This window comes from Microtus ochrogaster, chromosome 15 (assembly GCF_000317375.1).
Source record: "Microtus ochrogaster isolate Prairie Vole_2 chromosome 15, MicOch1.0, whole genome shotgun sequence".
Classification (NCBI taxonomy): domain Eukaryota; kingdom Metazoa; phylum Chordata; class Mammalia; order Rodentia; family Cricetidae; genus Microtus; species Microtus ochrogaster.
In genome coordinates, this window is record NC_022017.1 from 13,042,760 (window position 1) to 13,056,759 (window position 14,000).

General features: G+C 39.2%; 1 protein-coding gene across 1 annotated transcript in view; it reads right to left on the bottom strand.

Annotated features, from left to right (window-relative positions):
- Tnrc6b (trinucleotide repeat containing 6B) overlaps positions 1-10,274 on the bottom strand; it is a 62,917-nt gene extending 52,643 nt beyond the window's left edge. Inside the window, exons 1-2 of the mRNA XM_026782684.1 lie at positions 10,203-10,274; positions 3,980-4,001 (exon numbers count right to left, since the gene is read on the bottom strand). Coding sequence (XP_026638485.1) covers positions 3,980-4,001; positions 10,203-10,259 — 79 coding nt within the window. The 5' untranslated portion in view covers positions 10,260-10,274. The remainder of the gene's footprint in view (positions 1-3,979; positions 4,002-10,202) is intronic.
- Between the last annotated feature and the right edge of the window lie 3,726 nt (positions 10,275-14,000).

Below are 14,000 nucleotides of genomic sequence, written 5' to 3' on the forward strand. Positions count from 1 at the left end.
GAGAATTCTGCAGTTTTATTCAGACTAGCCTCCAGCTCATGACGATCTTCCTGCCTCAGTCTCAAGTCTAGATGAGACTACAGGTATAAATCACCACACTAAACACTGAGATTACATCTTTTAAGTTTTTTTTTAATTACATATATTTGTGTGTGTGCACGTGCGCTTGCGCATAAGCATGTGCACATTCAGGTCACTGTATGAGTGATCTGAGGACATTGCAGTGGTCAATTGTCTCCATCCACCCATAACAAACAGGTGGGGCTGCCTACTTCTCACACTGAGCTATTGAGAATTAAACTCTTCTGCAGAGGCCTTAATTATCACTGTGTAACTTTATTTCCTTTATCTCCAACTTAGGTCTCTTATCCTCTCTGCTCCCCTCAAACTTGACCCCCAGCCCTAAGCTCCATTATTTCCTAGCATTGTGAAGTTATCACCAAACTTGCGCTCCAGCCTAGAGGTGTTTAAGACTCAATCTGTCTGTCCTCAACCCAAACACACACCATTACCTAGGAACCCCACGCTGAACTCCTCCTTTTCACCACTGTTTTACCCAGGTACTGTCCACCCTCATTCCCTCCCACATGAGAATCTGGCACTCACTTATCTGAGTGCATGTTTTGTAACAGCTCAGAATCACTCATCTTAGAGACAGCTAATTCCCTCTCCATCTCCCTATTTTATTCATTTATTTATGTGTGTATAATATTTTTGTGTGAGAGATAATACAGCTGTATACATGCTACAAAATGTGTAGAGATGAGAGGACTATAAAACTAGGGATTGAACCCTGATCTTCAGGCTTGAATAGCAAACAATTTCACCCAAGGATTCATCTCACTGGCCCTAGTTCCATTTCTAAACAAATGCTACCACCTAGTAGAGCATACAGGTGCCTCTATAATACGGGGGCCTTGTTGGTAGTCTATCTGAGCCACTGATATGCACTCACTATAATATGTTTCCTAGAATAAATTCAGAAATCAATGTAGAAAATGACCAACAACCCCAGATATGGTTATGGAAAATGCTTTCCTTCAGATGTGTGCCAATGGGGTATGGGGCAAGGTTATAATTTAGTACTTTGAACCACAGCATTTAAAAACTGATCCATTTTCTCCGACTTCTTTGACTTACCCTAAGCCTCACTAGAAAAAAGCAGATATTTACTGTGGACATGTTCAATCTTAGCAACCAGAGCCCTACCTGAGGGTCCTCAGTGAGAAAGACATGGAAACTAAACAACCCCACATTATTTAAATCTGCCTGAAGTGATAAATTCCTGGCCAACCTGACCCAAACTGTGCGTGGTCCATGGAGGCTTCCCATTCCATACCGATGTCTACAGACCTGCAATTCCCACTCTGGATATTTTCTAGCAGCTAAAGGTCATGCTCGTGTTTAGAAACTAGTCATTTCATTCTATACTGATAGCTCTCATTAAGGCAATCATCACCCTATAACAACCTTTAGCAAGGCTAAATTGTTACGGCCAAATTCTGCTATTATGTAGTTTGTATAATTGGGCTTTTAACCCTAGCCTTACCCTTTTCCCTGTGAAATTTCACTTAGTTAAATCTGACCTGGTGCTGATTTTACACACAGTTTTGTGTTTATTTAATATCCACAAAAGAGTATCTAAATTTTTGCCTAAGTGCTTTTTCTTCTTTTTAGCTGAGTAGGCATAGCTAGCCCATGTCCTCAGAGGACTAGCTGAAATCCCTGTCCTACCCTCCTTTCTGGGATTCTCACCATACTATTTTTAATGGTGGAAGATAAAGGAAGACCATACAACCAATACACTGTTTTTCTGAAATACAGAAAAATCTTACTTCAGTCCTTGTAACAACCCAGACTTGGCACCAACACAGTCTTTTCTTTTTTCTCTGCTGGGAAAAGAGTAGATTCAGAGTTAAGGGCAGATTGCTTAAGAAGATAACTGTCACTGGGGAGAGGAACAGGAACCAGAAATGTCATCTCAGGCAAAAGAATGAGGTGGAGAATGCCCAACAAAGACTTGATCATGAAATGGAACAAACCTAGCAAGGCTAGTGAGTCTGACACAATTCAAGAAGAAATAGGAATATACATATTACATATGTATATGCATTTTTAAACTTCCTGTCTTCTCTCTGGTTCTAAGAATTAAATCCCTTGGAGACCCAAGCTAGGCCCTCATCTCCCTTTAGGGATTATCTGACTTGATTTTCTGATTGGGGGAGCAGGAAGAGTAAGGAGACAGGGAAGTACGATTCATCTACAGTAAGTATGAAAAAGACCTAAGTAGAAGGGTGCATAGGAAGGAAAGCTTGATTTTTAAGACTCTGGCAGAAGAGAGACCATAGTGTGTGCGAACAGACCTGGTATTGTTATTACCATTTGGAGAAAGAATGTCTAGTGGACTTTGTTTTTCTATAGGATAGAAGCAGAAGCTGGCTTCTACCATATTCTTTATGTTCTACTAACACTGAGTGCGGCTTGTCAGGAAAACACCAATTTTCTCACCTGATAACCACTGCAAAAGTCCTTTCAGAAAGCCAATAGCACATGCCTGTAATCCCAACACCCAGGAGGCAGAGGCAGGAGGATCATTGCAAGGTCAAGACCAGATTGGTCAACATCATGAGGTCCAGTTTAGCTATCACTACACAGTGAGACTCCCTGCCCCGCTCCACAAAGTCTGATAAATGTTTTGTTCCCCAAATCCATTCACAAAGTATACTTCTAAATAGGCTTAGGAAAAATACATATTTGATGGATTTTTCTAGAAGAAAGCCTACTTGTGGGTTCAGAAATGGCTGAACTGGACAAGGGGAAGAACACTATTCTCCTAACCAATTAGGATAATTATAATAGCAGAGTCTCACAATTTACTTTCTAAATCACAACAAAGGCCCAGGACATAGTCTTGATATGCCTTTGATTAGAAATATAATAGATTAATATGTATTTACTTGAGAATTTCTCATAATTATGTTTCCTAAGAAAGCTATCTTTAGATAAAACATCTATGAAAATTGATCATTAAATGCCATGTTTTTGCCTGTTAGTCATCAAACCGACCAAACTGACCAACCAAACCAAACTGAACTCAAACTACCTCATCATTAAAGGGACTCTTGTCAAATCCAAATCTCCAACCCTTATATATTTTTCTTTTCTTTTCTTTTTTTTAATCCAGGTCAATGGTTTTCATGTTCTGAGGCTGCATGGACACTTCAAGGTACATCTCTAAGAACTCCAGCCTAGGTAAGACAAGGTCCAGCCTGGGTGCATATAATTTGACAACTAGGTCAACTATTTTAATATGCACTTAAATGAGAACCACATGTTTAAGTGCTCAAAATAAGCATTATCTCAAGGAATTTTCCCTCCCACTATTAAGGCCTGCTATCCAACAATGACCATTATTAAACAAAACTACATAATTATAATCAGGAGAGCAGAAAGAGCCACAGAAAAGGGCAGTATCAGACTGAGAATGGCCTAAGGGTCATCCACTTCTGTTTGCAACAACATCAGAATTTTTTTTTCAAGCAGAGTTAACTTATTCAAAATTTGGTTATCTTAAAAATCACAGTCCATGCTCCAGTTCAGAAGGCTGTTGAACATTCTAGATGTGACATTCCAGTTTCAGACACAATGTATTTCATGCACCAAGATGGGTAAGTGCTCTCAGCAACTGTCATCAAAAACTAGGAGTTGGCAGTTTGCCACTGTATACTAAAAGTTCTGAAAGAGTTTAGTTCAAAATCATGATTCACACACTTTTAAAACAAAGTATTTACTCTTTTGCTCCCTAAAAAGTAAGGCCAACTAGAAACACAATTCTAAGTTCTTTTTGTTTGTCATTGCTGCTCTTCAGTGACTGCAAACAACCCACCTTAATTAGTGTGCCCACTCTCTGCTGAGTGGATTGCAAGCTGAGTCAGCAGCATCGTGAAATCTAAACACAAAAAGAGAATAAAAATCTTACCTTTGGTTTTTTGTTCCGTGACCTGCAAAATAAATAACAGATATAAGTAAATAAAATTTGCTTTTTAAATTCAGTACTGTGTTGTAAGAACATTTTAACGCTTTTAACGTAGGCAATTCAAGTTGTCAGAATACACAGTATCCAGGCTTAGTTGAAATCCAAAACAGCTGTGAGTCAATTTCGATATCTTTCTAGAAGTTATGTCCATATGTTTAGTCATACTGACACAACTAGAATTTGAAGGAAATCTAAATTTAAAAAAAAAAAACAAACAAAAACCAAAACCAAACAACAACTTTTTAAAAAACTTTCTACTTGTTGAATGATGTATTGGGACTGGTTAGCCATTCTGATTGCTCTAATTCCAGAAAATCCAACAGATGTGGCTAGAAACTAAATTACCACAAAAAGATTCTACCTGGCCGGGCAATGGTGGCGCATGCCTTTAATCCCAGCACTCGGGAGGCAGAGGCAGGCGGAGCTCTGTGAGTTCGAGACCAAGCCTGGCCTACAGAGCTAGTTCCAGGACAGGCTCCAAAGCCACAGAGAAACCCTGTCTCGAAAAAACAAAAAAACAAACAAACAAAAAAAAACAAACAAAAAAAAAAAACAACAACAACAACAAAAAAGATTCTACCTGAGTATGAACTCAAATACCTTTGAGCTCCAACTTAAGCATGAGAGGCTGGCTCATCCTGAAGTCAGGAATCATGGTTGCAAGGAAGATTTGAAACCAAGCCTGTATGATCTCAATTACTCATTTACCTGGTATCTATTTAACTAGCAGGGTTTTGGTAAGGGTTACATCAGATAACCATGCCAATGTTCAACTGGTATCTGCTATCATCATCAAAGTTATAAAGCAGAACATAAGACTGAATTATGCAAATTTTGATAAAAAGGTATGAGTGCTTTTTAAAAAGTACTTCAATAAGTAAGAGTCTATGAAAAAGCCTAAAATGATGGGTAATTAAATATAGCAATGGACTTGTGAGGTCATGCTGGAAATCTTTATATGACAGAGGTAAACTACTTCTTATATTGCTACAGAGCAGTGTGGAGTGGGGGCACAATGACACCGTGACATTCATCATATACTTCCTCTAATACAAAAGCAAAACCACAAAAGGGCCACAAAAGAAAAACATCCCAAAGCAAGTAAGCCAGAATCCTAGCCACAGATACATTACATTGTTAGTACCATACCTGACCTACTTTTCCAAACTGTCAAAGGACTAAAGGACTTTCACACTATCTGACTTTGAAAGAAGTTATTAAAAATGAATGCTATGCTCCAAAACTCAGGGACCACAGAGGAAGAGGGGGCAGGAAGACAGTATGAGCTAGAAGAAGGTAGGACCAAAAAAGGTCTGGACCATTACACTCGTGAATTCACAGCAGTTAGAAAACACCTGCACACAATCCACCCAGTTAACAATCCTGCATGAAGTGGGGAGGGGGCTTGAAGCCCCACCTCTAACTGAGGATCTACTGACAGCTGATGGCTTCTGAGGCAGAAAAAGCTTTCTTTAAGGGTTAGGCCCCTGGTCCAGCTTTAATGGGCATAGTAGTACAAGGCCCCACACCCTGGACTACATGAGCAGCACAAATTACAATCAGTAGGCTATTAAAAAAATGTACAGAGAAACCCTGTCTCAAAAAACAAAACAAACAAACAAATGAAGACGACAGGATATTGGGAGTTGCTGATGGGGTGGATCTGGGAGGAGTTGGGAGAGGAATGGGAGTAGTAAATGTAGTTAAAATACATATTGTATGCATGTCTGAAATTCCCCAAACCAAAAATATATTAAACAAAATTATGGTGAGAGATAAACTCATATATAAAAGGAAGTATATTTTCATTTAGGCACTGTTTGATATACTTTCAAATATTACCCAAAATGTAATTAAGTGAATGGTTAATTAATTTAAAAATGAATGTTACAATCATCTTTAAAAGACGTGTGGTTGGTAATCATTCCAGTTTACTGCTATTCATGAAAACATGGTCATCTTTGAAGTGCTTGTCCGGTAGCTAACCAGCCCGCAAATAGATCCTAGCACACTTAGACTCTGAATCTGACCTAAACACTCTATCTTAGGACTCCCTGGAGCTCTTCTTACATTTTTGCATTAAAGGACAGGCTAATTGTACTACACGGAAATCTGTGGAAAAGTGTCTTAAAATGAACCTGCTCTCCACCACTAATTGCTCAGGCTCAATTCTATTGAAAAGCCCTTGTACATTTTTCTACAGTCCCCAATTATCCAAGAATGAATGGTCTGATTCACACACCAATTCCTGATGGCAATTTAGGTTTTATTCCATTGTAACTATTTCTTGGAATGCCACTTTGAAGATCAGTTGAATAAAAGTCAATACTTCCCCCAGTTTTAAGCAACAAATCTAAATCATGTTGAATATGTCTTATAATGTGGGTGCTGTTACAACAGCCAATTCTCAGATGTTGGAAAGCTGGACAGTCAGAGTCCATGTCCTGCCAACATTACACAATGCTCCTTTCGCAGCATCAGCCTAATGAATGAATGGAGTCCTTCTTTACACCTCTCTCGTGAATGGGAATTCAACATGGTTTACTCAGGGATGGTTCTGGAAAGAGCCAACTGCCATTGAACACGGTGGAAAGAGGTTCATGTTTAATTTCTGTGTGGAAGAAATTTAATTTTAGCCCTAAATGAAAGTCAATGTTTTAATAACATTACACTGGCATCATTCATTCTTCTTCTCCCTGCAGTGCTGAGGATGGAACCCAGAACACTCTTCCACCAAGTTACACAGTCAGCCCACTACCACCTACTCTTGAGCATTCCATCACTCAACAAACATTCTGAGCAACTACTGGGTCCCAGACACGTGAATGTTGCTGATATAAATATAAATTTTAGGGGCTGGAGAGATGGCTCAATGGTTAAGAGCACTGACTGCTCTTCTAGAGTTCCTGAGTTCAATTCCCAGAAAACACATGGTGGCTCACAGCCATCTGTAATGAGATCTAGTGCTCCCTGCTGGCATGCAAGCACACATGGAAGGAATGCTGTATATATAATAAATAAATAAACAAATAAACAAACAAACAAATAAATAAATAAATAAAAATTTTAAGAAGTGTATACCTAGTTTAAAGAGGAAGATAGACACAAAGTGGTGGTTACAAAATTATGAGGAAAAAAAGAAAGATGTGGAAGCCAACTAACAACCACAGAATAGAATTTCTGGCATATTCTCTACAATTCTTTCTTCCAGAGCACATTTTATGACTTCTAGCTGTCTTTACAATAATGCTGGGACCACTAAAGCAATCACATGGTAAGCTTTGTGCTCTTTCCTTAAAATTGCTAAATTAGAATTTAATTATAAAATTATACAGTGGTTCAGCATAATAAAATGTTGTCAAAGACAAAGTGTCAGCCTAGACTTTGATAGCTGATCTGAAATGTTTTTTCTTTCTTTTTGGCAGCCCTGGCTGACCTTCAACGTCTTTCTAATACTTTTGCTTAGACCCAAGAATTGGGGTTACAGACAGGCATCACCATGGCCAACAAAAATTTTTATATTAGTCATGATTAATCCCTTCAAATTTAAGGTTATTATTATCTTTGCCGTTATTTTTTTAATTTATTTTTATTTTATGTACATTGATGTTTTGCAGGCACGTAAGTCTGTATGAGGGCATTGGATCCCTGGAACAGGAGTGACAGACAGTTGGGAGTTGCCATATAGGTGCTAGGAATTGAATCTGGCTCCTCTGGAAGAGCAGACAGTGCTCCTAACCACTGAGCCATCTCTCCAGCCCCTGTCAGTATTTCTTAATTGGTCTTCAACGTAGATGCATGCACTTGGGGAAGATTGTCTAGCTGTATAAACTACACACTTTGCGTAAATAATCCCAATTCAGTTTCCAATGTAACCAGATTCTCCTTTATTTCAAATAAATTTCCTATTTGTAGAATACATAATCAAAGTCTGCAGATGCGTATTTGATTTACAAACACGAGATGTTAATATTTTTAATGCAACAAACATCTATGTTAAGAATGAAGATGGAATATATACCTTTTGAAACAAGCACTGTCTCCTTGTCATCTAGACAACAACCCCTATTCAGATCCTTGGTGTCCAGTCTATTAACTCTTCCCAAACTGGGAAATTCTGGATCAATTTAGTAGATGAAATGTGTGAAAAAGACAAGATTTCCTAAGTAAATTGTGAGCATGGGGATCATGGGAGAGGGTAGAAGGGGAGGGGAGCAGAAAAAAATATATAGCTCAATAAAAAAAAAGTGTGGACCTGGAGGGAGAAAGTTCTCTCTAAGTTCAATCTCATTATTACACTTGAGTTTGTTTGTTTGTTTGTTTGTTTGTTTGTTTGTTTTTTTCCATTTTGGGTGGTAGTGGTGTGTCAGAAAGGTCCAGGGCAGGAGCTCAAAGACCACAGAGCAATAGAACCAATATGCTAACACTAGTGCATCTGCCTCATTGACAGGGAAGGTGGCTCTACATTCAAAGTGCTCTCTCGCTCTTTTGTGAGATAGTTTTTACTTAACCCACTTGGCATAGAACTCTTTATGTAGCTGAGGAACACCTTCAGTTTCTAATCATTTTGCCGCCACCTTTGAAGTAGTGGGATTATAGGTGTACATCACCTCACCAAGCTCATTATCTGCTTTTTAAAATTCATACTCTTTATTCTGGAATTGCAGGTAATTCTGATAGGCTAAGATTGGCAGCAAGTACTCTGACAGCATGAAGATAGGATAAAAGATGTACCACTATCAACATGACAGAAATACCATTAAAAGCAGACAAAACTTTAAATCACACAGCAGTCTAATACAGTACTAAATAATAACTGCCTGTTCCTTTAATGAAGTCATAAAGAATGAATTACATTCATACACTTGACACACCAAGGTTATCTGTAACCCAATTCAGAAAGTCTTTCCAAGATTTTTCAAATGCTGTTCCTCACAAATGTTCTATTTAAATATGACTTCAAATAACGAAATTTTAGGGCATGCATCCTCAGTGATGCTGGAAAAACTTGCAACATGGCCCTTCTGCTTCCCATTAGGTCTGATGGCCTTTACTGTTCTTTGTGAACAGTTCTCTCTGAACCTCTAACAGTTTATAATACCTCTACAAAAACCAGTAGGGACCCTCATGCTGACTGACCTCAGTGAGGTCCTGCTTCCCAAATCTCCATGTAACCATACAAGACCTGGCCAGCAAATCTTGTCTTCAGAAAAAGAACCACAGCAACCCTGAAGAGCCAGAGCCCATTATCCATGTTACTACAGGAATAGTTAAGAAGGAAAAAGCCCGGGCAGGCAGGGATAGGAGCAATGCTCTGAAGTAAAAGGCTGCGCCTGTCAGGTCGTTCTCACCGCTCTCAGCTTCCAACAGTCTCATCAGACAAATGGTTTCAGCTCTGTCTTTTCTTTAGTGTCTTTGCTCTCCAAGCACATTCCTCGTAGCTATGTAATGCTCTATTCTCCAAGGGACTGTACAAGATACCATTTCCTTTTCAGTGTTTCTGAGACAGGGTCACACTATGCAGCTCTGACTGGTCTGAAACTTACTATGTAGCCCATAACCTCAGTTGAGGATAACCTCAAACTGAGCATCTTCCTGCCTCTCAACACGTGTCCCCAGGGCAGTTTACTGATGGGATCATTATAAAATAAAATTTCCTAAACTATAGTGCCAGGGACAGGCAAAAATAAATTTAAAAAAAAAATAGGGCATACTCAAGCAAGTTTTAAAAAGTTTGTCTAGTTGGATGGTGGTGGCACATGCCTTTAGTCCCAGCACTTGGGAAGCAGAGGCAGGCAGATTAGAAGTTAGTTCAAGGCCAGCCTGACCTACAAAGTTAGTTCCAGGAAATGCCCCAAAGCTACACAGCTTCTGTCTTCAAGAGAGAGAGAGAGAGAAAAAAAAAAGTTTGTCTATAAACTTGGAGAGAAGATGGATACTAAATTATGATTCAGCTAGTGAAACACAAGTTGGGACTTTAATATTGTTTACTAACGTTTTCATACAATAAGCTGAAGCACTATTAATCATTCACTGTATAGTAATATGTATAAACCTCAAACATTTTTCTACTTTCAAATAAACTAATATCTTGGGTAGGTATTCAAGTAAGGCAGTCACTAACGAGGGAGCACTGGCAAATGATAGACCTAAATGCCTAACTCACCTTCTGAGCGGCTTCTTTTTTCTTTTTATCCTCTTTCTTCCTTTTCTTGTCTTCCATTAACTGTTCTTCCCTTTCTTGCTCCTTCTCTCTGTAAAAGAAGTAACACCAGAAAGGTTACACAGCACATCCATACCCCATAGAGCCATGGGTTTCTTCCTTCATCACTCTGCCTTTTCCTTTTTTTTTAATTTCATTTTATTTTAGGGTTATAGATATTTTGTCTGTACTCTCTGTGTGACTGGTACCTGAGGAGGCCAGAAGAGGATGTCGGATCTCAAGAACAGGAGTTATAGATGGCTATGAGCCATCACTGAGTGCTAGGAATTGACTTGGGTCCTTTGGAAGAACAGCAAGCACTCTTAACTACTGAGCCATCCTTTAAGCCCTTCCACCTCAATTTTTTTTTTTTTTTGAGACTGAACCTATAGCTTGCTGTTATAGTAGATCGAGTGGTTGATAAGCCCCAGGGATCCACCTGCCTCTGATCCCTAACCCCCTGCCCTAGAGCTGGGATTATAGGTGTGTACCACTAATCTGGCTCTTTTCTTTCTTTTCTTTCTTTCTTTCTTTTTTTTGAAAAAACAAAAACATAAGTGAGCCAGATGGTGGTGGCAGTGGTACATGCCTTTAATCCCAGCACTTGGGAAGTAGATCCCTGTGAGTTTGAGGTCAGTTTGGTCTACAGAGTGAGTTCCAGGACAGCCAGAGCTAAACAGACAGGCCCTGCCTCACCCGCAACTCCAACAAAAGAAACCACAAGTGCTGGGCATTTGAACTCACCAGCTATCTCCTCAACCCCATTATTTGTGTTTTTAAGGAAGGTACTAAGAGTTCTAGAAATCAAAGTGGTCTCTGTTGGGTGAATTCATAACTGCATTTTTTTCCCCTACAAATACAAATCAGGTCAATCAATCTGCTCCATTCAGCAGAAAAAAACAATAACACTAATAGACCTCCAGTTGAGGAATTGTGCTAAATCTTAAGATTATACAATTTATATTACAAATTCAAAGTAACTCTGAAATGTACTATTCATTCTAACTATGGCAATTAGAATCTTAGGTAATGACACATCAATTCATGGCTTCACAGACATCATCTAGAAAATAACCAAGATAAAAAAAGATTAAAGAAGCAACTAAGGAACTAACAAGTTTGCAAATGGCAAACCCAAAAAAAGAGTTCCAGAGGGACTCCGGTCTAGGGAAGAAGGCAGATCTAGTCAAATGCATTCAACTACACAAAGCAAAGGCAATAAGATTTTTTGTTTTTGTTTTTTCAAGACAGGGTTTTTTCTGTAGCTTTGGAGCCTGTCCTGGAACTCACTCTGTAGACCAGACTGGCCTCAAACTAACAGAGATCTGCCTGTCTCTGCTGGGATTAAAGGCATGCACTACCACCGTCCGGTGGCAATCAGTATTTTTACCCATAGAAAACAAGAATTTTCTACATCAGACATAGCAGTAGACAATCCCACCATGTGGGATGCTTTGGGAAGTGGAGTGAGAGGGATTGTTGAGTTATAAGCTACCATTGGCTACGTAAGTGACACTTCACCAAAAGAAACAACCCACAAAGCAAAACAGTATTTTAAAAAAACTATTTACTTTCCTGTAAACTATCACTAAATCCACATACACAAATATCAGACTTTTTCTCCTACACTGCTGGGCATAAATACACAAGTTTTATATGCAAAACTCAAACTCCAAATGTATTTGTTTTTTGTTTTTTGTTTTTCGAGACAGGGTTTCTCTGTGGCTTTGGAGCCTGTCCTGGAACTAGCTCTGTAGACCAGGCTGGTCTCGAACTCACAGAGATCCGCCTGCCTCTGCCTCCCGAGTGCTGGGATTAAAGGCGTGCGCCACCACCGCCCGGCTTCCAAATGTAACTTTCATATGAAAATACAACCAAAGGCAAACTTTTCTTGAGCTCCCTTAGGTCCAATGATGGTTCTCCCCAGCTGGGACTGTGTGCTGTGGGTGTGAACCTGCAGCAGTACAGTTCGGCCAGTGCTGGACAGAGGGTTCAGGGCTTAAGAGCACTAGCTGCTTTTTTGAAGAGGACATGAGTTTGATTTCCAGCACCCATATGACAACTCACAACCAATGCCCTTTTCTGCCCTTCCTGGGCACCAGGTACTACTCATATAGTGCATAAATATATACACAGACAAGACATCTATATGCATCAAATTATAATAAATTTTTGAAAAAGAAACTGGGACGGATGGGTGTGGCCATTTAAAGGGGTTGCCCAGTCCCTGTTACAGTGGCTCTAGCAATGCCACTCTGCCTCTCATCAAGCGGAAGGAGAGGACGAGATTCCCTGTCAACACAACTGAGTCCCCACATTTTATAGTGAAACTGGCTACAGAAGAGGAAGCCATTGTCTGAACATCTCCTGCTTAAATATCTGGTGCTTTGAAAAAGCAAGTTACCATTTATCTTAAGTATAAAATTTCCAAAATTAAATTTATATTAAAATGCCACACTAAAATAAAAAGGTCTTAATGAGATACATTCTCAAAAAACAACTAACCTTTTTGAATTCTTTCCTGTAAACAGGTAATTCAGGGAAGAGAGTGAAATTCATGCTCAAATAGAAGGATACTTCTTTCCAAAGCAAATACTTTTCAAAGCTTTCTAGGACACAAGCTTTGCTTTCTCCGTTTTACTTTTCTTTGTGTTTTTCAGCAGCATCTTGGTAGAATTTAAGTCTTCTTACTTTTCACCTTCTTAGGGAATTTTTACTTTGCCAAATTGTATTTAAAAGCCCACCTGACTTGCTTGAATCAAACGGCGTAGGATTTGCCTCTTAGTTCAGGTGTTACCTGCACAGAATTATCATTTTGGAAGCTCTAAAGATCCCTGTGCTGACTCAGAGCCCAAGCATGAGGAGGACACCCAATCTAGTGGCAATGGAAAGGCACTTGCATGCAGAAGGGTGACAATATAGAAGGGCAGTAAGACAACAGCAGCCAGATTTTTCAGCCTCAACAAAAAGGAGCTACAAAAAATACAGTGGGGGAAGAACAAACACATGGAGTTGGATCTAAATTGGTTATCAGCAAGTACTCATTGTTTTCAATAAACAGAGACATAACATATACATGTGCCTATTCTCTCCCTTCTCACACCCTCCCTCTGTGTATCTGTAACTATGAGGCTACAAAACAATGAATACTCAAATAGTAATGAGCCTACTTAGCACACAGACTTGCAGCTTTTAATTACCATTCTTTACTAAAAGAACCACAGTTATTTGGGGGAAGGAACCAAAATGCTAATTGGAGGGGTTAGGTCCAGGGAAGCGTACTATGAAAACAAACTGCCTGCCACAAAATAGAAATCCTTAAATTAGAAGACAGATTGAAGAGGATTCTAATCTATGGGATGACATAAGATCACTGTAAGTATTGCTAAAAGAGGTTATAAATCATGTAAATTTGTAAAACAAAGGAGAAATAAAAATGAATAAATTATGAGAGGTGAATGGAATGGAACCTTCAAAGAGCTTAAAAGCACCTACCCACAAAATACTTTTCAGTTTTGAAGGGGAAGAGTAATAGTAGACTGGGAGACACAACCTTAACCAAGTACTCTATCACACATTATCATCTATCACCATGGGACTTTACCTATCAGACAGCTGCACCATGAAAGCTAAGAGGCAAACTACAAAGCAAAAGGTTGGAAAGCTTCCCAGGTCAAAGTCATGGAAAACTTGAAAACTGCTGTGAGTAGAGGGAAACTGAGGGGCTAACACCAAAACCATCAGGCAGTCCTTTTGCTAAAA